We start from the raw sequence: 27,036 nt of genomic DNA, 5'->3' as shown, positions 1-27,036 counted from the left end.
AACTTCGTTCAGCTTCCTGTTAGTGAGGTCAAAAAACGTGTTGTGATGACGGAAGTGATGTCTCGCCCATATACTTCAATGAGCGCGAAACATTACTTCCGTTGTCAGAGCGCGATCAGACCTCAATAGCCGGAAGTTGGACATAGTGGTGTATTAGAGGTAAAAAATTATATAAATACTGTTCGGTTTCTTGCACAAACCGATCGTTTCGTGTCTTAAGACATCAATGTGCCGTCACGAGCCGCAGGGTTTAATTTGGATATCTATGGAAGTTTTTTCGACTCTTATTGTTCAAGTTCCCAATCACTGCTATTATTTGACTGACAGACGGCAGCGGTTGCAGTTAAAAATCATAATTTGCGTTCGACTGAAGAACAAAAGTCATCTAAATCTTGGATGCCCTGGGGGTAAGCAGATAAACATCAAATTTTAATTTTTGGTTGAACTATCCCTTTAATAACGAGCAGTTTTGTTTAAAATATTTTTAGCTGTATAAAGGAATATGATTCACTAGATTAAAGTCATAGCCCGGTTACTTCAGTTGTTACTCCTCATCTACACTTATTAAGAGTGAATGTTGTAAAAGGATTAGTTCAGTTTTAAATAAACTTTTCCTGATCATTTACTATAATTTATAATTTACAAGCGGATAGGGCGGGGAACGTTTTGGTTTTGTTTTCATTTGTTTAGCACTGCTCATTTTCTTTTTCTCTGTGGCTTTTCAATTTATTATTTTTCTTTTCTTAGTATATAATTGGAAATAAGGATTTTGGTTGGTGTTTTCATGTGTGTAAATTTATTTTTCGATTTTTTTTCGATTTTCATTTTGTCATGTCTGATGTCCTTGTGTCATTCTCAAAAGTTTATTTATGTACATTTTTTTTAAATGTACATCTTCCTCATACCTCTATTCAGACTCCTGCAGCCAGTTGTTCAAGAAGTTTAATGTTTTGCTATCCAGTACCAGATAATCCATCTTAGTTTTGTCTTGGTTTTTATCAAAGCAAATTGGATTGGATCCCCCTGATCCAGATAAACAATTTTTCTGATTACCAAATCTGGATTACTAGTGCTCTACGGAGCCCCTGTAAAAGAATATGAGGATATGGAGGAAAAACATTTCAATGCTTTTTGCATTCTTTAGCGTTCACTCATACAGAACTTTTGACTGGTTCATCTCTTATGATTGTGCCAGTGTAGTTTACAAACAGTGGTAAAAACACTTTGGATGTAATCAAATGTAATATTTTTTGGTTTGATATTTACAGTTGTTTGGGGATCATTTAATGGCACCAAAATCTTTTTTTTTTTTACTTTACAGGTTACCAAAAGGTTGATGTCTAATTTATTACTTCAACAGTTAAACTAATCAAGAACAAAATAAAAAATGTTTATGTCAATTAAATATATATTTACCAGTTTGTAAGTTTATATCCAGCCTTCTGATAGGATCAGTATAATCCAGATTTTTTTGGATCAAAGGTATCCCAATCTTACCAAAACGTTTTGAATACCACAAACTGATGATTTTATTTAGATCAAAACCAAGATTGGATTTTGTGATCTAATCTGATTTCAAAATCCTTTTGACCAACTCATTTTCAAGATTTGATCCAATCCAATCAGATTACTTTTGTATAACTGGCACTGAAAATCTTGCGGCACTGGTTTGGTTCCGATTAGGCCACAAACATAGGTCTAGTTTGCAAAAGTAGGTTTCTAAAATAAAAACTTTGCTTGAGCGAGATGAAATCTGAGGACAAAAGATGGACAAAATTTGTCCGTCAAGGATTCAAACGATAAGCAGTGTGAGTAATACCAGCCCTCAAAGTTTCAGGTCTCTAAAGGCATGAACACACCAAGCCGACGCCGACGCTGACGAACTAGTGGCGGCAAAAGCAGACTGGGGGGTTGGCTCATGTCAGCAGCGTCTGTGTCCAAAGTTGTCCTGACACACCAAACCAACATTCGACGGCCAAGTTGCATGTCCGTTCTGTGTCTGCGTAAGATGAAATGCCTGTCTGAACCAGCAGGTGGCAGTATCTGAACAGCCAATCAGAATGATCAGATGGAACAAGAAGCTCCGACGCCTATGTAAAAAAGCTGACGAGGATCAACTTCAGCTGACTGTGCAGAACACACTGAGAAAACTTAGTCGGCTGACGAACAAGTTGGCTTGGTGTGTTCCTGCCTTAAAGCCCCGTTCACACCGCCAGCGACTTTTTCGCTGCATGTCGCTAGTCTCTGTACTGTGAAGTCGCTTGTGGGTGTTCCTAGTGCTGTCACTTTAATATCATTGGTAGACTGCACGTCTGATCACAACTATAGAAAATGCAATCACAAATGATATTATAAAACTAAGAAATCATTCTAATTTGACAAGGAATTAGGTTTAAAATAATTCAAAGTAATGTTCTGCTGTTGTAGAGTGTTTGTGACTGCAGAGCTCAGTGCAATAAATCTAAAGCAGTGCTAAACTGCTCACAGTATCATATAATTAACAACACAAACTATCAATGTATGAATCAAACTCACACGACTGCCGCCAGATTCTTTTCCATGCATCAGTTTATTATATCCATGTACAGTCAAATCATATAAAACAGTGAAATCGCACTGGAACTATGTCCTGTCTGTCTTGCCGACACTGTGATTTGAGCTTCAGAGAGACTATTCACTCCTGTTGGTTGTCGTTCGTGAAATTCGCTCCTGATTTGCATAAATTTGAAATATCTCAACTTTTGTCGTGTCTCCCGTAGCTTGACACACCTACATTCTGTCGCTCTTGTCGCCAGAAGTCGCCAGCGCTCCATTGAAATGAATGGGATCCTGTCACTTTGTCGCTGGCAGTGTGAACGGGGCTTAAGACTTAGGCCGCATTTACACTGCAAGTCTTAATGCACAGATCCGATCTTTTGACCATATCCGATTTTTTTGGACGACGTGCTTACATTTCTTTTAAAAGTGACCTGTATCGGATGTGTCCTTTTTACACTGCACTTGGCGAAACGTACCAAAAATAGCCTATTTGACATCACAAATCAATTTCAGTGGTACATTGAGCTTAATTTATTGACATGAATTCATATAGAAACCCTTTTAATGCAATAGTTACATCCCTGCATAAAAATAATACAAATTCTTCACGAGACTATACGTACGCAGCTCCTCTGGAAGCGTGCGAGTTGAAGAATACTCGGGCACGGGTAGATATTCACAGCTTCATGGGCTCGAATCCGCCATTCTATACTAGTGTTTTTTGTTTTTTGTCATTAAAACAAATGCATTCATCAGTGATTGTATATCAAGGGCAGTTGCAAGTTTGTGTGCTTTTTATTTTGTGGTTTCAATGGAACGAATAGGGACTGAAGCGCGCGTCTGTGCACGAACCGGCGTCACTGACAACAGCGACAACGAACACTCAGTGTGATGTCAAGAGTCAGATCGCCTTTTATTTAAAACAAACAAATGCAATTAATAATCTGCCAGTCAACTAGAGATGTTCCGTTTGTTATAGGTATGTCTGTACCGCGAAATGTTAAAAAACCCTCACTTTTCAATGACGCAGGAGTCGCATTTACAGGGGAATCCGATCTGCCCACTTACACTGCAGGCGCAAACGCACGTATCCGATTCATATCTGATTTATAACCACATATGAATGAGGCCTGAAACCGATCTGTGAAAATCGGAATCCATGCGCTTTTTTCCTGCTTACACGGTTGTGACTCATATCCGATCTGTGCCACATGGGAGGAAAAAATCGGAATTGTGTCCCTTGAGCCGTGCAGTGTAAATGGGGCCTTACAGTTCAGTCTGCCGATCACTTTTTGAGAAGAATGCTGATACACGCTTGAACCCTTTAAGTCTGCGTGAACCGGAAGTTGCAAACGACTTTTCTCCAGTGTTGTGGTGTATGTCCAAGTGAAACGGAATATTGAATAGAGGGCAGAGTTTTAGGTCCGTGTACGTTTTGATAGTTTGTTTTCCAATTTGAAATGAAATACCCAGAAACGAGAAAACGGTCGTTTCCTGTTTTTTCGTTTGTTAAAAAAAAGGGTAAAACGAGATTTTGACTCGATTTTCGTTTTTTCGGGTCACGGATAGAAAACGGAAACACGACTTCAAAACTCGTTTTCCACATGTGGGCGGTCATTACACGCCCCTTTCAGCCGATTAGTCAATCAAATCTGAGCCAGTGACATCATCTTCAGTTCATTCAACAAAATAACAGTCCTCTGCCGCTATATCAGTAGATGTCATAAATCGGCTTTCTTCTGTGCAACCTAACGCGTATTTCACAGAAATATGTTTGCACAGATAAAAGTAAAACTACAGTAAATTTAATTAAGTCTGTTTTTAAGCTGGCATTGTGTTTTTAAAATGTAAATTCCTCTACATCTGTTACCAAGCGAATGACATGACCGATCAATAGGCTATACATAATGACAGACTATTCTCTATTATAGATCAGTGGCTACTGCACTCATTTTTTTTTCTTTTTTCTTTTTTTCTTATTTTAATGTTGTGTTTATATTTTATACATTTAAATTCAATCATTTAGCAGATGCATTCCTTGCAGTAGACTATGCAGTCATATTAGAAAATAGGTGGCAGATTATAATAGGTTATTAGGTGGCAACACCTAATAACGGTATCACCATGGCTTTTTAGTTTTCCTTAGCTTATAAATGGCCATGCTGATTTTATCTCTTAAATTAAACACTTTTATGAACACAGTGAACATTATCATATGTCACGGTTTACTTGCTATCCTCACTTTTTCTGTCTTTCCTTCGCTTTTGAATGAATTAGCTATAAATGGCCCTGAACATTTTACTTTCAATTTCGATTTAACGGCTATTGGCGATTCTGCGTCAGTTGCTTTAGTGGACAACAGCAAAACAAAAACTCTCGTATATTAAACATAGAACTTTTATTATCTATGTAATTATTTTATTATCTTTTATCATCTTTGTAATTGTTTTATTTTGTAAATATTCGTGGCTTAAACAGCGGGAAATTTTACTGTATGCAGTTCTGGATGTTTTGAAAAACTTATTGAACTTATTGAAAAATTATTGTTGCCATGTCAATATAATTTCTGTTTTTCCCCCTGACTTTCAACTGGTGCGATCATCATTTCATTAAGCGACAAGATTAAATTAGAATTAAACGAAATTTGATAAATGTCTGTGAATCATTAAACAAATCCCAGGGGTTTACTTTTAGCCTACATGAACAAATAGCAGAATAAACAACAGAACATGAGGATTCATCATCATCACGCACCTGCAGCGCTTCTGTGAACGGAGAACAAAGGATTCAATTATATAAAAGGAATAAATAGCCTATGTCTGTGCGCGAAATTGATTTCACTTAAGTAATTAACATTACCAAAATGAAAGGGGAAAAAATGTGACAATATGTGTCGGTTCATTTTTGAGAAGTTCACAGAAAGGAAACCGAGACGGCAGAACATTTCTTATTTTACGAGCAATGTTTTGAATTTATTGTGAGCGTACAAAATAATAGGCCTATTTACCCTTCACAGATTCGAATGGTGTTACATACATTTGACCATAAATGTCTGAGTATTTTAAGTTGTTTCCGCTTTTATAAGAAATTTCAAGTGAACGCGTCGGCGCCTCACGCGCACAACATCAGTTTTAGTAACTTGACATCACAGCCTGTTAACTGTCAAAATAACATACATTCAACCAAATATATAAAAAGTTATACTGCTCATTTTAAGTAGGCTAGTCTGTGTAGGCTACAATAAAAGCGTTTAAATAATAAATATAGTTTAGCCTCCAAATCGTGAATATTGAAACATTTGGATTTGTGTCAAATTAGAGAGTAGTTATAACGCCGGTTTCTGTTTCAGTTCAGCTTTAAATTAATTCGTTTTGGCTTAACATTTATATATTATTTTTGTCATAGCTAAAATAGCTAGCCTATGTAGCTGTAATTTTGATCTTTAATGTTTGATCTTTACATATTCCCTCAATCTTTTAACCAAAGGGTTATTAACATTAGCCTATATTCAGCAGGCAATGTTAGGCTAGCCTATATAAAATAAATAAATAAAGAGATGAGCTATTGTTCGTTTTTCGAAATTGCTCACACTACTTATTTATTGTGATTTATTCTATTTATTCAAAATAGAATAAAATAAAAACTGTAGTTTTTTTTTGTTTGTTTGTTTTTTGTTTTGTTTTTTAATCTGTGCTTTTCATCCGCTCCTCTGTGTGGGTAGTGCAGTTTCACTATGCATATTAAACTGCAAACAGCATTATAACAGTCTGTGTGCTGATTAACATTTCTGAAATAAATATTTCTGTGAAATACGCGTTAGGTTGCACAGAAGAAAGCCGATTTATGACATCTACTGATATAGCGGCAGAGGACTGTTATTTTGTTGAACGAACTGAAGATGACGTCAATGGCTCAGATTTAATTATCCAATCGGCTGAAAGGGGCGTGTAATGACCGCCCACATGTGGAAAACGAGTTTTGAAGTCGTGTTTCTGTTTTCTATCCGTGACCCGAAAAAAAGAAAATCGAGTCAAAATCTCGGTTTCCCGTTTTTTTTAACAAACGAAAAAACGGGAAACGACCGTTTTCTCGTTTCTGCGTATTTCATTTCAATTTGGAAAACAAACTATCAAAACGTACACGGACCGTTTTACTTCAGCACTCCTCCTCTCCATCTCTCACTCATAGTAGACGAACGGTTGAAGGGGAGTGGTTTACGTGTTTTCAACCCAAGCCAACCCAAACTGACGTTATCTGAGAAGGAACGCCATTAACTTTTCAGATTTTGATTAAAGATTACCGCGACAACCTATCTTTTTTTTTGTATTAACTTGCACGGATTAATTGTTCACCACAAGACTAGTAATATAAAAGTAAATAGGGTCGATTTTGATTTCATGTGTATCACTCTCTGCTCTAGACATCACAAACAACATTATCAGGGTTGAACATTTGCATGACTTTGTAAATCAGTATTTTTTTTTTAATAATACTGAACAAAATTAAAATGTTTTCCTCCAGAGTCAATACATGAGTGATTTTTTTTTTTTTTTTAAACAGCTCTATTTTGTAAACTAGAAATGTGGTGTTGCATATTTCAATGAGGTTTTCAATACACTTCAAGAATAACAAACTCTGTAATGTCATTTAGAACAAAATCAGGCCAAAACGAAGTTCATTTGGACTTTGAAATAGTTTTCTAAAGTAAACTTTCCTGAAATGTTCTGGTGGGTAGTGAAAGATTGTGTATTTTCATTATCTTTAGCTAGATGCATTTACATTGTGACTGTGCCTCAGATGAAATCAACTCTGTCGGTGTTTGTAAAGGTGTGAACCAAATGGCCCAGACATATGGCCCACAGAAACTGCTGGTGTGAATGACAAAGAAACAGCAATGCTTAGAGTAGACTGCAGGGTAGATCGATCTCCTGTGGGAGGTCCTAAAGGCCTGTACACACCGGGACGAATATCGTCAGCATTTTTCAAGACATTTTTTGTGTTCATACCCATTTTTACTGGCGATGCACAGAGTGAATGTGCAAATTCAATCCCTGACAGTATGTGGCATTTGTGCTTAATGGTAGTATAAATAAACATATTTATGATATTAATAAAGTTAAAGAAGAAGATAAAAATGCAGATATAAAATGGCATATATATGACATATGAGAGATGGTAGTCAGAAACAGTACTGAAAATAAGTCACAATGACAGTAGTGCAAGTGAAAGGTAGTGCAAATAAACACATTTATGAAATAGACATTCTCAACTATATTTCTTAAATGTAAAAGAAAAAAACAAACAGTAACAATATAGAAATATTTACACATTTATTGGTGTGGCCAAGAACTGTCTCAATCAGCTCCCTAGTTCAGTAGTCAGGGCACTGATCAGGGAGTCGGCCACATTCATTTACATGGTATAATCATACACGACCTAAAAAGCTAGGGAGCTGATTGAGACGCAGGGATAGTTTGTAGGGGTCTTCCTCATCTACTTACTTCCTCTTCGTCGTCAAGAGGTGCGTTCCATTCAACCGTAAGTGGACTGCAAAGTGGACTTCACAGGGTATTTCACCATCTTAAGCGAGATTCCATTCCGAGGGAGAGGAGGAGGAGGGAGGGTCTAGCTAGCGTCTGTTTTGTTTGACAACACTTTGAACGTCAACAGAAAGTTATTCCACCCAGGATTGCTTAGAGCACCTTTAATGTTACCTCATGAGTGTTTATTATGCGGCTGCACGTGAAAAGATCATGAGACCCAGACCATGGATTAAGAATACATTTACAGTTAACCACATGAGAATTTATTTTCACATGGCATGACAGTTACAGCTTCAAAACTGTTAAGAGTCATTTTAAATTCTAAAGTAAATAATAATATCTATTTTTTTATTTGATATCATAATCTGCGTGACACCGTCATTGACTTTCTTTGATGACATTTCCAGGGCGTTCCAAATGAGCGATTATTGTCGGCGAAGTCCACTTCAACGGATATACCGTGCTCAGGGAGTAGGGAGCAGTGAACACTGCATAGGGACTCTGTCGAATGGAATGCAGCTTTGGTATCAACGTGTGCTCAGCAAGACCGTTTTGTGCTTGAGCATCACAAAGACATGTTTTACTGTAACTTCAGCATCTCCAGACACTTGAACAAAAGCACCACTCTCATTGGTCTGCCAGTTTTTAATGCGGCGTATCAAACCAAAAAAACTAACCAAGGCGTTTTTTTAAATGAATTACGCTTTTACGCATGCCGTTTTTCGTGTCGTTGTGCACACTCACATTGGCGCCCTTTGTTTAGTCACGAGGTGTTAAATGTCGCAATAATTGCACATGATATTCATCCTGATGTGTACGGGCCTTAACAGTGTTCTACTGTTTGTAGCCCTTTTGTCTTCATGTATAAAGTTCTGTCCCACAGAGAACTTTGGGTTAAGATATTTTGAAGGCCAACACGCTGACATTGCTGCTGAAGAACTGTGCTACACTACTACCTTCAATAAATTCTTCTCCCCACAAGACCTCTGGTCAAGCTTACTTATTATATGTATTAGAGAAATCTAATACATTGGCGAGCCACCCAATAGACTGCTCAGCCAAATACAAGTCTACGATAGTAGACCTACTATTGGTCTATGGTGATTATGTAATAGGTAGGTGTGCTCTGGGGCTCCACCTTCTTTAATGAGGGCAGCTTCATTATAGAAATTTAAGTTGTATTTCTATTGAAAGTGACATGATCTCTTTTTTCATGTTTAATACTGTAAAGCTGCTTAATTTAAAGCAATCTACTGTATAAATGTGATGTGATGTGACTGGGGAGCTGAATTGCAGATCTGGTGCAAACATATCCACATCATTATGAACTGAAGCTTTCACAACTGCACTTTTCCCACCGCATTTATTTTGTTACTGAAAGGAAAACGCACAGCACATATTTAGACATTCATATAAATGCCACTTGGAATGTTCAATTTAATCTGCTGCTACTAAGAAAAGACTGGAAATGAATTTTGCAGTGAGTATATCAGGGCTTTCAGGGCTGGTACAAGTCCTCTCTATAACAAAAACTCTTATGTGAACCTTGAGTGAAGGCTCATGTGGTACTTTAAGGTTCCTTTATATTTAAAACTCTTTAAACATCGATCACATATGAACAGATTATCTCCAGTGTGAATTCTAATGTGCATGTTAAGGGTTCCTGGTTGGTTGAAACTTTTTGTGTGAATTGAAGTATATCTAGGACTTAAGGCTTCTCTCCAGTGTGAATTCTCATGTGCATGTTAAGGGATCCTGATTGGTTGAAACATTTTCCACATTGTTGACAGTGAATAGCTTCTCTCCAGTGTGAATTCTTATGTGGCGATTAAGTCGTCCTTTTCGAATGAAACCTTTTCCACACTGAGTGCATGTGTAGGGTTTCTCTCCTGTGTGAATTCTTATGTGGGCTTTAAATTGTCCTTTGTAACTGAAACTCTTTCCACACTGAGGGCATGTGTAGGGTTTCTCTCCAGTGTGAACTTTCATGTGTTCTTTAAGGTTTCCTTTTATATTGAAACTTTTTCCACACTGTTGGCAGGTGAAAGGGAGCTCTTCTGTGTGAATTCTTATGTGGACATTAAGTCGTCCTTTTCGGTTGAAACTTTTTCCACACTGAGGGCATGTGTAGGGTTTCTCTCCTGTGTGAATTTTCATGTGGTCTTTAAGGTGTCCTGTTAGGTTAAAACTTTTTCCACACTGAGGGCAGGTAAAAGGCTTCTCTTCAGTGTGAATTTTCATGTGGTAATTAAGTCGTCCTTTTCGGTTGAAACTTTTTCCACACTGAGGGCAGCTGAAATGCTTCTCTCCAGTATGAATGCTCATGTGGCAATTAAGACTTCTTTTTAGGTTAAAAACTTTCCCACACTGTTGGCAGGTGTAAGACTTCTCTCTAGTGTGAATTCCCATGTGCCTTTTCAAGTTTCCTTTTCGAGTGAAACTTATTCCACACTGTTGGCAGGAATAACGGCTCTCTCCAGTGTGAATGTTCATGTGGACTTTAAGGGTTCCTTTTCGGTTGAAACTCTTTCCACACTGTTGGCAGGTATAAGGCTTCTCTCCGGTGTGAACTCCCATGTGGACTTTAAGGTGTTTATGCTGACTGAAAGTCTTTCCACACTGTTTACAGATGAAATGACTTCTAGTCTCTCTTTTTTGTGAGGATGTCTTTTCAGTCTTTGAGCAATTAAAAGATTTTTCTTCAGTTATGAAATCATGCTGTTTCTCATTCAGATCTTTCTCTTTCATGTCATTCAGATCTTGACTCTCCTCTTTCAGCGGCATCAGGTCTAAGGCAAAAAAAAGACAAATAAAAAAAGTTATCCCCAGTTTCAATGATGCAAAGCAACAGGCATTAAGGGTGTACTCACACTAGGCATGGTTTCTTTGTATAATGAACAATTTTTGTTCTGCCCTCAGTTCACAGACAAGTTTTGTACCATAAATATGCTTGATTATTAATGGTGGGATGATATTTTTTCTTAATGAAAGAGTGCTCCGACATGACATAGCTCACTTTAAGCAGTTATTTTAGTTATGGTTCATAACATTTCTTACAGATTTCTGCTCGTTGTAAACCAGATACAGATAAATTAGCACAGTACAAGTACATTTATTTGAATGCATTAATGAGAGAGAGATTGTGGTTGTGTGAATTAGTCATACCATCTTTCTATTAACCTTGTAAAACCCAAATATAGAAAAAAAATAGTACATTTATTTTTTGACCTCTCAGATATTGTTTTAGGAGGCCTCTGACAAATTTTTTACTTTTTAGTAAGTTTTTAGGGAAATGTTGTAATGTTGCAACGTTGGGCCTAATTAGGAGGAGAATTTCTATATTTGTTATACTCACTTTGTCTGAACAGATATACAGAGCATTTAAGCATTAATTTGCAGGGTTGATTGCTTACTTACCCCCATAACAGTATATATCATGAGTAATAATCACAAACAATCATATTTTTAAGAATAAGCATTTATTAATAAAAAAAATATTGAGGGGAAAAAAAATATTTATAAAACTTCTATCACTTTCAATGTGGTTTGAATTAAGTCTGTGTTTTGCAGTGATAGTCCCTAAGACAGTTCTTTTAATCTGAGAAGCACAGGCTTACACTGCACTTGCTACACAGTGTATTTGTGTATCCATTATTGCAGGGTCTGCAGCGTCCTCTCTTCGTCTTTACTGGGAAATGTGCAATCATGTCTGCATACATCCAGTGAGGGTTGGTCCGATAACATCTTGGCATTCTGATATGGAAAAGGTAAAAAAATAAATAAGTTAATAATACATATGGGTCTTATATTGTAGTAAACTGAAGGAATAGACAGGGTGGTAGACCATGTGTCGAGGGTAGAGATCTATATCCATCAAAGTATTATAATTTCAATGCAAATGCTAATCAAAAATCAAAATACTACATTCAAACAATACTGTCTGGCTGGCCTATTATTCTCTCTACTTATCATACTAAAAGGTACACATGCATCCCCCCAGAGCACAAGTTCATGTTCAAGACCATTCACACCTATCTCTGAACAATGCAACAAGTATATGATGTGATGATATTTTGGCCAGCTGGGAACTCGTGAAGAGCTTATAAAATGTGTAAAGGAGTCAAAACAGTGGCGGGAATCCATCCGTCACACACAAACGATCTGCTGCGTGAAGACGCGCGTCTGACGACTAGTACGAGAAAAAAACTATATATGTGAGGATTCTGTCCTTTTTAGGGTCTCCTCTTCCTGTTTTTGTTTCGTTTACATGTCTTTGGTCTGTGTTGTGTTCATATATCATTCGAACCGCACCAGAGTTCATTTGGAAGTGGACCAAGACCCTTTTTCAGCGGTCTCGGACCGCTTGTTTAGTGCCCACCAGGGTTCGGATGGCAGCGTTCACATGTGTTCAAATGAACCGCACTAACCGAGCAATCACACTAGGGTTCGTTTTAATCAAACCAAACATGACAAATGTGAACGCACCTTAAATCAAATTTGATTAATGTTTTCCAAAATAACTAAATATCTATGTGTTCTAGACATTGTAATAAACACAAAAAATATGTAAGGAATTTTACTTACTTGAATCTTGACAAATCCAGTCATGTAAAAAAAGGAGATGAGCTCAACGCAAAGTTTGAAGGTAGAGTGAGTTCATGGCCAGATGACTGGAACTATAAACACTTCTTCTATTCAATAGCATTGTGAGGACAAACAATAGAACCCAAACCTTCTTTTTAAATTGTTTAAAGAGATGTTGTAATTCTGCAACAGTGGGCTTTACAGTTTTAATTGTGAAGCTGTGGGTTGCAAGTAGTTACTTCAAAATTAGAAAAATATACTAAAGATACTTTACTGATAAATCATAGTAGCTCAATATAATTATACACATGCTATCATTCATCTAAAATCTCTTGAATGTCCAAATTGGCAAGCCTTAAAACACATACAGTTAAAAAAGTTTAGTGAAGATGCAAGTTAAATTTATCCCACCTTGGGGCTCGCCTCTCACACACTGTGTGTGTTGTCTGAGTGTTTGCCTCCTTGTTGCTTCCATGCTGCTGACTGGACGGAGCAGAGTCATGCGACTACACACGCGGTAGTACACGTGCTTGGCTCTCAAATGGGACTTTTTGATCTCCTCTTCATTGAACTAAACTGTGTAATGCCTCTTCCCTGCCTTAGGGTGAAAACCACCATAACCTACCGTAACCTCAATTCTATCAATCCATTAACGTTTTCTGAATCTGTACAAACACACCTGTCCAATATTACTGTACACTGTAGTGCCCCTGAAATCTTTGCCCAAAATATTTTCAATGCCCTTGACATACATGCTTCTCTTAAATGTAGACCTGTACCCTCGACACATACATCTCCCTGGTTTACTCCTGCATTTCGCAAACTGAAAACTACTGTTTTACTAAATTACTAATGCATCCTCTCGTTCCAAAACACTGTTTTCTGTGGTCAATAAACTCACCAACACTCCTGGACCTGTCATGAGTAACTCAGCAGACCTCTGTGAGTCATTCTTACACTTCTTTCAAAATAAAATAAATTGCATGTATGATCTCTTTTCACCTACTAACTCCTCTCACCCCTTGCATGACTTCCCCTCTGATTTTGTACCTGGTACTCGTACTGACTTTAACCCTCCAACCCCTGCTTATATCTCTGAGCTAATCAAGAAATCAAATGCATCTTTCTGTCGTCTTGATCCTGCTCCTACTGCTTTACTTAAAAACTGTGCACTGTCCACTACTGCCCCTGTTTCTCACGGTGTTCCCCAGGGTTCTGTTCTTGGGCCTTTACTGTTCATCATCTACATGCTCCCATTAGGTAACATTGTCCATCATCATGATTTCAACTTACACTGCTATGCAGACGACACTGCTATGCAGACGACACCCAACTCTATATTAATTTTCAACACGATTCTCCTTCTCTCATCAACTCCATATCTGCTTATATTGTTACGTCCAGAGACAAAGTCTTTATTGATCTATTAGAAAAGTTGTTTTCTTTAATGTGTGGTGTTTTTCTTAGTAGCTTCAGCTACTAGACTTTGAGAAAACGTTCCCCCAAGAGCTTTCTCCAGAGCGTTGTCTTTGTCCTGCCTAGCTGGTTGCTGCAGTTACAATTGGTGGTTGTTGGGCTGCTTAATATTCTACTTTGGTATTGTAGTGTTTTCTTTTATTTGCTCATTGTGATATTCTCCAACACTTACTGGTGCTATTTGAGTTAAAGTTAAACATTCATATTATCCTTCACCTTTATCTGTTTGTTATATCGTTTGGTTTATAGCTGCTACTATTAACATCCGGTTTAGCAGCTACTTAAATATTTGCTTGTTTGTGTTTTGCTCATTTTTGTTTTATTTGGAAGCTGTAGGGAGGCGGGCGCCATTTTTGTTTAACCCCATTTTCTCCTGTTTTGGGGACAGGAAGGGAGTTAGGATACAATTCTGTTATTTTCTTTTCTTTTCTTTGTTAGTTTAGTTACAGGTTTCAGTTAGATTACATTTTTGTTTATTATTTTGGCTTTACCCTCTCCTGCAGATATTGCTTCCTTTTTCTTTTCTTTGTATTTTTTGGAAAATTTATTGCTTGTGGTGCTATGGCAGGACTCAGATGAACGCTCTTTAAAATATTTTACTTTTGTTGTGTCCACATTTACCCATAGACTTATGTGGGACGTAACAATATTCATGATATTAAAGGTGCCCTAGATTCAAAAATTGAATTTATCTTGGCATAGTTGAATAACAAGAGTTCAGTACATGGAAAAGACATACAGTGAGTCTCAAACTCCACTGTTTCCTCCTTCTTATGTAAATCTCATTTGTTTAAACGACCTCAGAAGGACAGGCGAATCTCAACATAACACCGACTGTTACGTAACAGTTGGGGTGTACGCCCCCAATATTTGCATAATGCCAGCCCATGATGCTCCCAACATTATAAAAGGCATTACACAAGGGCAGCCAGTTAACGTCTGGAGCTGCACACAGCCGAATCATCAGACTAGGTAAGCAAGAACAACAGCGAAAAATGGCAGATGGAGCAATAATAACTGACATAATCCATGATAGCATGATATTTTTACTGATATTTGTAAATTGTCTTTCTAAAAGTTTCGTTAGCATGTTGCTAATGTACTGTTCATGAGGTTAAAGTTACCATCGTTTCTTACTGTATTCACGGAGACAAGAGCCGTCACTATTTTCATTTTTTAAACACTTGGGAGTCTGTATAATTCATAAACACAACTTCATTCTTTATAAATCTCTCCAACAGTGTAGCAATAGCCGTTAGCCACGGAGGACAGCCTCAAATTCACTCAGAATAAAACTTTTAACATCCAAATAAATACTTTACTCACATAATTCGAAGCATGCATGCAGCATGCATGACGAACATCTTGTAAAGATCCATTTGAGGGTTATATTAGCTGTGTGAACTTTGTAAATGCGCTGTAATATAGTCGGCAGCTCGTGTGACAGGAAGCTCGCGTCTTAAAGGGGCGGCGCCGAGTGTAAATCAGTGCATTGTTAATGGTGCCCCAAAATAGGCAGTTAAAAAAATTTATTTAAAAAAAATCTATGGGGTATTTTGAGCTGAAACTTCACAGACACGTTCAGGAGACACCTTAGACTCATATTACATCTTGTGAAAGAACGTTCTTGGGAACCTTTAATACTTGGATGACCAGTAACTTTCTCAAACTCAACACAGATAAAACAGATCTACTAACTGTTGGTTCACCAAAATCTGTATCTCATTTCTGTCTTGACAGTGTTAACATTGCAGGTGTCTTGGTTCAACCTTCCACCTCCGTTAAAATCCTGGGTATAATCTTCAACTCATCACTCTCCTTCCTTTCACACATCTCTTTACTCATTAAGTCTGCCTTCTTTCACCTCCGTAATGCTGCATACCAATGATGCTGGGACACTAGTTCACACCTTCATTACTTCCAGAATCAACTATTGTAATTCTCTTTTCTATGGTTTACCAAACACAACAATTAATAAGCTCCAATACATTAAAAACTCTGCAGCTAGGGTTCTCACTTACTCAAAGAAATCTTCTCACATTTCTCCCATTCTACACAGACTCCATTGACTACCTGTTCGATTCCGAAATCAATACAAAATACTCCTCATCACATTCAAAGCACTTCATGGTCTTGCCCCCCAGTATATTTCTGATCTCATTCAAACCTACTCTCCTATGCGCACATTAAGATCTTCTGATACTGGTCTGTTGTTGATCCCACATCACAAACTCATCATTTGGTGGTCAGGCATTTTACATCTCAGCCCCCTCACTCAGAGGCCTTTGATGCTTTTGTATTGTTTACCTGTCTGTTGTCATTTGTGTTATAATACTGTACAGCGACCTTGAGTTTGTAGAAAGGCGCTATATAAAATAAACATTATTATTAGTAGTAGTAGTAGTATGTTTTAAGGGGAAAGTATTAACAGGATTAAATAACCAACAAGGGAAAATTATGTTGGTTAGAGGTTCTGAATTTGATTAAATCATCCAGCCCTAATACCCCTCACTCAACAAGCAAACTATGAGTTACAGTTCTTTAACTCCGTAATCCCCAAACTGCAACCCCAAACCAAGTACTGGTTACCATAGCAGCAAAAACACATCAGCAAGATGAGACCGAAGGAATCTGTGACCGAAATGAATTTTAGAGAGTTGCACTCTCACTTCACTTCACTTCACTTCACTTCACAGACAAATACAGTTGAGAAATTGATAAATATATCTAAGTTTCCCATCTCTAGATTTTCTTTTTTTATTGTTTTTGCCTATGAATTAATTCACACTCTTTTGAAATAATGTTTTAGAATTGCTTACTGTAGTTAACAAAGATCACATGTATAACATGTTTAGTATGATCTGCAATTTTAAAACACACAACTGCAAATCCTCTTATGAGACAAACACCATCATTAAGTTTGCAGACGACAATTGTTGTAGGCAGAATAAGCAAAAACAACAAATCAGCCTACAGAGCAGAGGTCAAGAACTAAGAGAGCTGGAGCTGAAATAACAATTTGATCCTCAATGCAGCAAAGATGACAGAGAAGAGCAGAGGAATGAAACCCTCTGCCCAATGCCCCATAGACATCAATGGTGAGAGAGTGAAGGTGGTGCAGTGTTTCAAATACCTGGGAGTTCATATTACCCAGGATGTGAAGTGGACTGCCAACACATCCCCCCGGGCTCGTGGGCAGCTGGAGCGGGCTCGGCAAAGACTGGAGCGGGCACTTGGAAGCCTAGAGCAGGCTCGGGGAAGGCTGATGTGGGCTCGTGGAAGGTTGGGAACACTGGTTCTGCCAAAAAGTCTATTAACCATTCCACCTCCTTTGGCGGCTTGTGGAAACCTGGAGAGGCTTTGTGGAAGACTGGAGAGGGCTCGTGGAAGGCTGGAAGGACTGCCGGTTCCACCCAAAACTCTATCAGCCATTCAGTCTCTTTTGGCGGCTCGTGGAAGGCCGGCGTGGGCTCGTGACAGACCGGAGCGGGCTCGAGGAAGGCTGAAGCGGGCTTGAGGAAGGCTGGTTTCTGGGGCCGTCTGGACCTCTTAGAGGACTTATTTTTGGGAGGCCTTGGATGAGGGTCTGATTGGACCATCAGGGAATGCCCACTGGAAGGATATGTGGAGGAAGTTGGAAATCGTCTGCACAGGATCAGGATCATCAACACAACTTTAAATTAAAGAAAGCTTTTAACGTTTGACCTTCTTCATATAACTCACAGACCATGGCTCCGGCAGGTCTGGGTCACATTGCCCCATTGTCATCTTTGTTGCCTCATTGAAGCTAAGCAGAAGAGATTCTCACCAGCTCCGGGGACTTCAAAACAGTCACCCTAAATCACCCCATGTTGGGTTAATGGCCATGTACCCACAGACACTGTCCAAAACCCCAATACACATCACAAACACACACACACACACACACACACGTATGGAGACTGTATTTACATTTAGCCTCAAAATATGATTATGCCAAAGTGCACCCATTGTTGTATTCAAGTGTGCATGCATGTATCCATATTATATAAGCTTAGTTATGACTTTAGTTGTGTGAGTTGTACCCCCAAACCTTTATATGTGAGTGTAAGACTGTATCTCTGTCTTTATGTCTTTTTCACACTGTCATGTTTGGTCTTAAATTAACCCTCTCAGGATGCTTTAAATAACTATGTATGTTCTGTTACGATACCATGCATTAGTCCATTCCTAAGGTATTTTGAAGTGAAAGTTACTAATTCTGAAACCATCATAAATTATGCAAATTGAGCCACCAGACAAGACAAAGAGAACTTTTCCCTCCTCAAAATCCACACTGGACATTGACTGTTCAATAGGGCTGGGTACATTTTTTTTTTTAATTGATTCTCATTTTTACGAACTGATATCGATTCTTAAATCCCAAGAAAAAATTTGTCTGTTTTCAGTTGATGAGTGAGCAGAATATGTAGCGCCTCCCATCCAATAAATCACAATAATCTTTGTGCTTTGTTACTTTTGATATGAAGCAAAGTCTCTGATTTCAAATGACGTCCATCTTATTATGAGATTCGAAACATAAATACCGTTTTGGCGCTGTTTAATGCGACGTGAAGATCGCTTTAGCGCCTCAGTTAAAGAGAAGCGGCAGCATGAGCAAATGTGAACATCCTCTCCTCCGCTTTAAAGGTGCCGTAGAACGTCTTTTTAAAAGATGTAATATAAGTCTGAGGTGTCCCCTGAAAGTGTCTGTGAAGTTTCAGCTCAAAATAGATGCGATAAATTACATGACCTAACCAAGTGAGACTGATTCTTTGCTGGCTTTTAAGGGACTGTCTGTGAGTTTTGCCATTTGTCTTCTCTCTTTTCCTGTCTTTACTTTTACTTCTGTATGTTTATTCTTTGGTATATTTAGCCGTATAGCCTATGTATTCGTAGTTTCATATATTAAATCCATTATATTCATGCTCGACTGTTTCTGTTGCTAATTCAGAAAATCAAGTCACTTCTACGTTTCGATTTTGCAAACTGCTTTACACGTTAATGCTAGAATAGGAAATTATTTCTCATGGCCAGAGGAATAATCTCCTTTTATAATAGTCGATAAGGAAAACTGATAGATTTCACCCATAATTTGAGCTAATTAATTCGTTAGACGGTTCACGGGGACTTTAAACTTGCCAATCACAATCTACTTAAAATGGGAGAACATTTTAGGCTATTAATTCATTCTTGAAAAACAAATGAAAAAATAGGCTAAAAGTTAGCCACAAATTAACTACAGTGGAATTTAAATACAAGGACAAACTATCCCAATAAAACGCCGTCATGTTTCAACTAAAGCGAATGATTAATGTGCGAGTTTATGACTGAGTTCAGCTTTAAGAGAGTGAAACCAACCTGTTAGTGTCTCGGTTTCTTCTTGTTTCAGACTGAATGTTTCTTCAATCTTTATGTCTGCACTCTCTTTAATAAACTCAATTTTTATAATAGTGTCACCTGGATCTCAGTCACTTCAGCAGGAGTTTTTCTGAAAGAAGAAGAAAAAGAAAAAAAAAAAAACAAAGAAAAATAAATCCACACTAAATCTCTGGGTGTGTCTCAATTATATCTAGTTCAGTAGTTCAGCACACTGGAAAGAGAGTCAGAGTTAATGGACTTAAATGACCTGATTAGACTAAAACACTCAAAACTAGAATTACAAATTATTAAAAGAACAAAAATTATACTAACTCTGTATTTAGTTATATTTTGTATTATTACATTTTCTATAGACTACATTTATCAGATTACACAGATTAACATCAGCAGTTAATTAGTTATATTATTCATTTCAAATGTTTGTTTGTTTACATTTGGTTCAAAAACTCCTTTTCAGTTATTCATGTGTGTATACGCTTTACTGTTTATTCTTGTGTATGTGTGTATATAATAACAGATGTCTACAAACTGTCTCAATTCATCACTTTAAAAGAATACAAACACAAGCCTTTCTTCAGTCGAATCACATCAGATGCAGCAGGAGCGCGACGCAGTTTTTTGACGTCACACCCCAACACCAAAATAAATGTCCTGTCTGCACGCTAAAACTAATAGAAATCTTCAAACAGAAAAACATTCATATTGTTGATTTATGGGATGAATCAGAGATTCCAAAAAGTTATCAATACCAAACCGTTTTTCAAGAGTTTCTGGCTTATCTAAGCAAGTGTGAACTGCTCTCAGTTCAATAAGTCTCAGTCAAGAATAAAGTCAAAAAGTCAAAATTCTTGGTCTTCACATTACAAAGGATTGTAAAGAACTTTAGAATGTGTTAAACTCATTAAGAATTTGAGGATCAAAATTAAATGTGTGATTGCAGAGAGATCTAACTATAACTATATCCATTAACTATATCCATTTATTCAATCTCAATTTCTCCACAGAATATTAGTTTATTTGGTATTTAATATAACTCATTTAGTCTGTCTGAATGGAGTACTTAAATTAAAATGGTTAAAATAATTCTTCTAAATGGTAATTAACTGTAGATTACATTTCCTTTGACTATTTATTGTAGGGATTTGGAATTTGTGCTAAAATGTGAATATATATATATATATATATATATATATATATATATATATATATATATATATATATATATATATATATATATAAAGCTGTATATAAAGTTGTTTTTTTATATAAACAAGTTCCCTATTAAGCTCTAAGATTTCCATTGATTAAGGTCGGACATTGATTTACCAACATAATTTTTTCTCCCCACAATAACAGGTATATACTGAAAAGTAACAAAGGACTGGATAGAAATGAACATATGATCCGTCTTTGATCTTATTAATAATGAGCAGTTTTGTTTAAAATATTTTTAGCTGTATAAAGGAATATGATTCACTACATTAAAGTCATAGCCCGGTTTCTTCAGTTGTTACTCCTCATCTACACTTATTAAGAGTGAATGGTGTTAAGTTTCTAAATAAAAATGCAATAAGCAGTTTATTAGAAACACAATCTCTAGGGTTTCACAGACAAGGTGATTAAGCCAGGAGAAGGCCTTACTTCAATTAGGACATTTAAGTAACTCTTGAGATATTGTGAGACAAAACAACACATTTTAGGATATGTCAGAGCAAGTTGCTTTCAGTTAAAACAGCTCAAACATGTATTTTGGTCTGAGATCTGAGATTAAACCTTGAGCCATTCAAGAACAGTTACGGAGTTGTTGTGAAGCCACTCCTTCGTTATTTTAGCTGTGTGCTTAGGTTCATTGTCTTGTTGGAAGGTTAACCTTCGGCCCAGTCTGAGGTCCTGAGCACTCTGGAGAAGGTTTTCGTCCAGGATATCTGTACTTGGCCGCATTCATCTTTCCCTTGATTGCAACCAGTCATCCTGTCCCTGCAGCTGAAAAACACCCCCACAGCGTGATGCTGCCACCACCATGCTTCACTGTTGGGACTGTATTTGACAGGTGATGAGCAGTGCCTGGTTTTCTCCACACATACCGCATAGAATTAAGGCCAAAAAGTTCTATCTTGGTCTCATCAGACCAGAGAATCTTATTTCTCACCATCTTGGAGTCCTTCAGGTGTTTTTTAGCAAACTCCATGCAGGCTTTCATGTGTCTTGCACTGAGGAGACGCTTCCGTCGGGCCACTCTGCCATAAAGCCCCGACTGGTGGAGGGCTGCAGTGATGGTTGACTTTCTTAACTTTCTCCCATCTCCCGACTGCATCTCTGAAGCTCAGCCACAGTGATCTTTGGGTTCTTCTTTACCTCTCTCACCAAGGCTCTTCTCCCCTGATAGCTCAGTTTGGCCGGACGGCCAGCTCTAGGAAGGGTTCTGGTCATCCCAAACGTTTTCCATTTAAGGATAATGGAGGCCACTGTGCTCTTAGGAACCTTAAGTGCAGCAGAATATTTTTTGTAACCTTGGCCAGATCTGTGCCTTGCCACAATTCTGTCTCTGAGCTCTTCAGGCAGTTCCTTTGACCTCATGATTCTCATTTGCTCTGACATGCACTGTGAGCTGTAAGGTCTTATATAGACAGGTGTGTGGCTTTCCTAATCAAGTCCAATCAGTATAATCAAACACAGCTGGACTCAAATGAAGGTTTAGAACCATCTCAAGGATGATCAGAAGAAATGGACAGCACCAAAGGGTCTGAATTAGAGGTCTTCACGGGTCCAAAAATTCATACCCGAACCCGAAGAGACCCGTAAATGTGCTACACGGAACCGACCCGGCCCGACTATTATTTTGAAAGTTGGACCCGAACCCGTGCAGAACCGAGAAATGCCATAAATGTACTACCCGGACCCGTCTAAGCTGGACCCGAACCTGACCGGACCCGTCTGGACCCGATCGGCACATAGGTCTATTCCACAGCAAATTGCTATTAATAAGTCAATAAACAAGTGGCGAAAATAAAATGTGTTGTCTTACCTAATATTAGTAGGCTATAGCTTTCTCCCTTCTACCTGACTGTGATGCACTTGCCAAGAAAGTCCATCCGTTATTCCTCTCTTGCCGGTTGAAATGCTTAATCCACTCATTATTCCAGCTTTAAAAGTTCACTTGCTGTCACGATGACAAATGCAGATGACAATTGCATTATTTCGTTGTATCTAGAGACTCGAGTCAACTCACATAATAAAATAACTTTGACTGTTTGCCCTTTTGAACTATAATAACGATTGCTTGTTCAGTGACATGGCCGCTGACGTTAGCATTACTTATTTGCGTTCATTTCTGTGCTTTCTGAGCCGAGTCTGACCAAAACTTTAGATATAACAAGACGGCATAATTTTATTATAAAAACGGGAGAAAGAAAGTGCGCTCGCATGAGACATGCGCGTTAGCTGGAGTAACCTGAAACATAGCTTTAAGCGTCACAGATTCGACATTCGTGTGATAGTTCATATTTTGTTAATGATTTGAAATAGGCTATGTTATTTAAATGCGAATGTGCAAGGCTACAAGCAGTTCTTGAGATTTGAAGTTTGTTTGCATTACTGTTGCACACGATAGAAATAGTAAAACTCGATGATCACCGTTTGCTTGCATTAACTCAGCCCGCTCTGCCGGGGTCACTCGTGTTTTTTCACCTTATTTCCCGGCTCATACTTTGCAAGTTACAAAACACGCACAGCGCTGACTGACTCCCAACACGGCCAGGTGATCTCCGAATCAAATCGGCTCGGGTATACACACAATGTTAATCAGACCCGGGAACCGAAGTAATAGATTAGGACCCGACCCGGACCCGGCTGACCATTTAAAATATAGTCCCGAACCCGTATGGGTCCCGGGTCGGGTCCTCGGGTCTTCTTTGTAGACCTCTAGTCTGAATACTTAGGATCATGTGATATTTCAGTTTTTCTTTTTTAATGAATCTGTAAAAATGTCAACAATCCTGTGTTTTTCTGTCAATATGGGGTGCTGTGTGTACCTTAATGAGGAAAAAAAATGAACTTAAATGATTTTAGCAAATGGCTGCAATATAACAAAGAGTGAAAAATTGAAGGGGGTCTGAATACTTTCCGTACCCACTGTATGTGTGTCTAGTTTGGTGAATAAATATTTCCATTCACAAGTTACTGGTAATTATTGACATTCAGACTCCTGGGTACAGTTGTTCAAGAAGTTTAATCTGGATCAGAATGATCTGGATTTGGAAAAATCCCATGTTTTGCTATTCCGATTGGGCCAAGACTAGTTCGCAAAAGGTTTTTCAAAAAATCCCAAATACCTGAAAATTTCGCCAGAGCGAGATCAAATCTGAGGACAAATGACAGACAAAATTTGTCCATCTTGAGTCAAGGATTCCAATGATATAACACACTTGAGCCTACGCCTAATGGTTTAAGGGCCAAATTTACTAAATGGGCAAATTAGCATGAGTGTACAATTCCACAAATGAGCAGATGGGAGTGGAAAGTTTTGCGCACAATCTACTGCTGATGCGCAATTTAAAGAACACAGACGCAGTCAGATCATTTACATAATGATCAATGCAATCTAACAAGAGCAGTGCAAATTAGCATTGCAGGTTGACACATGCGCAACTTGTTACATGTAATATACGGATAACATCTTCCTCTGGCATTCCAAAGAAATTAATACGAGTGGAAAATATTTTCTCCCTTCTACCACGTGCTCTCTGTTCTTTGCGGTGTCTCCTCATAATGGCGCAAATACCAGTAAATTGACTTGTGCAAACATTAATGAATTGTGTTGCGTGATTCATTTGTCTGAAAGTGAAACTCCTACAAATGCATATGCAATATGGTCAGCTGCAAAAACAACTCATATCATCATACCTTTTAAGCACTAATTTTGTACTGTGTGTCTTTAGTACATCCTGACAGTAGCTTAACACCAAAAGAGGTTTGCACTAGCGCAATCTGAAATCCTTCCCTAAGAGTTATGAGCGATTTCATACTTTTCACCACTGTAGCGCCCCCGTCAGGCCGATCGGGGTGAGTCTTGATGACGTTGTAGCTAGTGTCAGTACTACCAGCACTCAAAGTTTCAGGTCTTTACGACTTACGGTTTGGTCTGCCCGATCACTTTTAGAGGAGAATGTTAATACGCGCTTTCTCTGCTCTTGACTGAATAACTTTTGTAACTTAAATTGTAAGCATTAATCTGTATTTAATTTTTACAAGGAAGACCATCCAGCTTTATTTTACATTTCATTATTTCCAGTCCTGTAGTAATTCTTAATTAATTCTCCTATTAATTCTTATTTTTAAGAAATAAAAATGTAAATCGGCAAAAAATGGTATCGGCAGGTCCATCAAGACCCCTAAAGCTTCACAGTTCATCCTGGGTCGACATTTCATTCAGTAACATTAGTTTTGATATATGCTGTTTAATGTTGATGATCACATTATTTTACATGCATATGCTTACATAGGCTATTGCTTGTTTCTGCTTCTTCACCTGTGTTTTGATCAGGAGATTTAGTAATTTGTAAGAAGATGTGTAATAACACCCCCTATCAAATAAAAGTGAAATCACTGTAAGTCGGAAATTCCCAATGGCGGGGAAGCGATTTCTGTCAATGGCAGGAAAAGAGTTAAATGAAAGTAGAATGATAGAGCAATAGAATGAACAGTGAAAGTAACAGAAGCTTGTACAAAACATTTATCAGGCATAATTAAGCATGAAAATAACTGAAGTAAATTTATATTTTAAAATTACAAATACAATGAAAATGGTATTGAATCAATGAGTACCTTTTCCCTCGCATTTATTTTGTTACTGAAAGGAAAATGCACAGCACACATTTACATAGTCATATAAATGCCACTTGAGATGTTCAATTAAGTCCGCTGCCACTAAGCAAAGACTGGAAAAGAACTTTACAGTGAGTATATCAGGGCTTTCAGGGCTGGTACAAGACCTCTCTATAACAAAACTCTTATGTGAACCTTGAGTGAAGGCTCATGTGGTACTTTAAGGTTCCTTTATATTTAAAACTCTTTCCACATAGATCACATATGAATGGATTATCTCCAGTGTGAATTCTGTGCATGTTAAGGGTTCCTGGTTGGTTGAAACTTTTTGTATGAATTCTCATGTGGTCTTTAAGGTGTCCTTTTAGTTTGAAACTCCTTCCACACTGAGGGCAGGTGTAAGGCTTCTCTCCAGTGTGAATTCTCATGTGTGTGTTAAGGATTGCTTTTTGGTTGAAACTTTTTCCACATTGATGGCAGGTGAAAGGCTTCTCTCCAGTGTGAATTCTTATGTGGTTTTTAAATTGTTCTTTGCGACTGAAACTCTTTCCACACTGAGGGCATGTGTAGGGTTTCTCTCCTGTGTGAATTCTCATGTGGTCTGTAAGGTGTCCTTTTAGTTTGAAACTTTTTCCACATTGTTGGCAGGAGAAAGGGAGCTCTCCTGTGTGAATTATCATATGGTCTTTAAGGGTTCCTTTTAGTTTGAAACTTTTTCCACACTGAGGGCATGTAAAAGGCTTCTCTTCAGTGTGAATTTTCATGTGGTAATTAAGTTTTCCTTTTCCCTTGAAACTTTTTCCACACTGAGGGCAGCTGAAATGCTTCTCTCCAGTATGAACACTCATGTGGCAATTAAGACTTCTTTTTAGGTTAAAAACTTTCCCACACTGTTGGCAGGTGTAAGACTTCTCTCTAGTGTGAATTTCCATGTGCCTTTTCAAGTTTCCTTTTCGAGTAAAATTTATTCCACACTGTGGGCAGGCATAAAGGCTCTCTCCAGTGTGAACTCTCATGCGGTCTCCTTTTCGGTTGAAGGAAGTCTTTTCAGTCTGTGAGCAACTAAAAGATTTTTCTTCAGTTATGAAATCACGCTGTTTCTCATTCAGTTGTTTCTCTTTGATGTCATTCAGATCTTGACTCAGCACCATCAGGTCTAAGGAAAAAAAGACAAAAGTTATCCCCAGTTTAAATGGCACAAAGCATCAGACACTAGGCACAGTTTCCTTGCCCTGCACACAACAGGTAAATGCCAGTATTGCTGTTTTCCATGTTTGTGAAGTAAATATGTTTACACAGCTTTTTAAAAATGACAGTGTTTCACATGCGGTTGACCAATCAACGTACACTTATGTCACTGATAGTTCCTATAGTATTGGTTTAGACAGTACTGGAGCTACTTTAGTTCCCCCAAAAGGAGTTCCTAGAAGTAAAATCGTTCATAGTTAAAACGACAATTGACATAACATTTAACATTTTTTATTCTTTACTCTGATGTAGGAAGAATGTTTAGACTGAAGGAAACTCAAACTGTATGCTTATATATTTATTTTAGATCAGTTTGTTTAGTGTAGTTAATAAAGTCTTTGTTTGAGTTGAGTCTTTAAGTTGGTTTGCACGTCCCCAATCATGCTGATCACAGCTACATGCTCTTACAAGGTGTTGGACATGT

At 37.9% G+C, this 27,036-nt stretch overlaps 1 protein-coding gene across 1 annotated transcript in view; it reads right to left on the bottom strand.

Annotated features, from left to right (window-relative positions):
* The window catches only part of LOC137025316 (zinc finger protein 420-like), a 43,231-nt gene extending 16,715 nt beyond the window's left edge, over nt 1-26,516 (bottom strand). The window contains exons 1-4 of the mRNA XM_067393316.1: nt 25,560-26,516; nt 17,317-17,786; nt 10,575-10,870; nt 9,861-10,406 (exon numbers count right to left, since the gene is read on the bottom strand). Coding sequence (XP_067249417.1) covers nt 9,861-10,406; nt 10,575-10,870; nt 17,317-17,786; nt 25,560-26,515 — 2,268 coding nt within the window. The 5' untranslated portion in view covers nt 26,516. The remainder of the gene's footprint in view (nt 1-9,860; nt 10,407-10,574; nt 10,871-17,316; nt 17,787-25,559) is intronic.
* Between the last annotated feature and the right edge of the window lie 520 nt (nt 26,517-27,036).

Source organism: Chanodichthys erythropterus, chromosome 8 (genome assembly GCF_024489055.1).
Source record: "Chanodichthys erythropterus isolate Z2021 chromosome 8, ASM2448905v1, whole genome shotgun sequence".
Taxonomy (NCBI): domain Eukaryota; kingdom Metazoa; phylum Chordata; class Actinopteri; order Cypriniformes; family Xenocyprididae; genus Chanodichthys; species Chanodichthys erythropterus.
The sequence above is the reverse complement of the archived record's forward strand: the minus strand, read 5'-3'. Positions and strand labels throughout refer to the sequence as shown.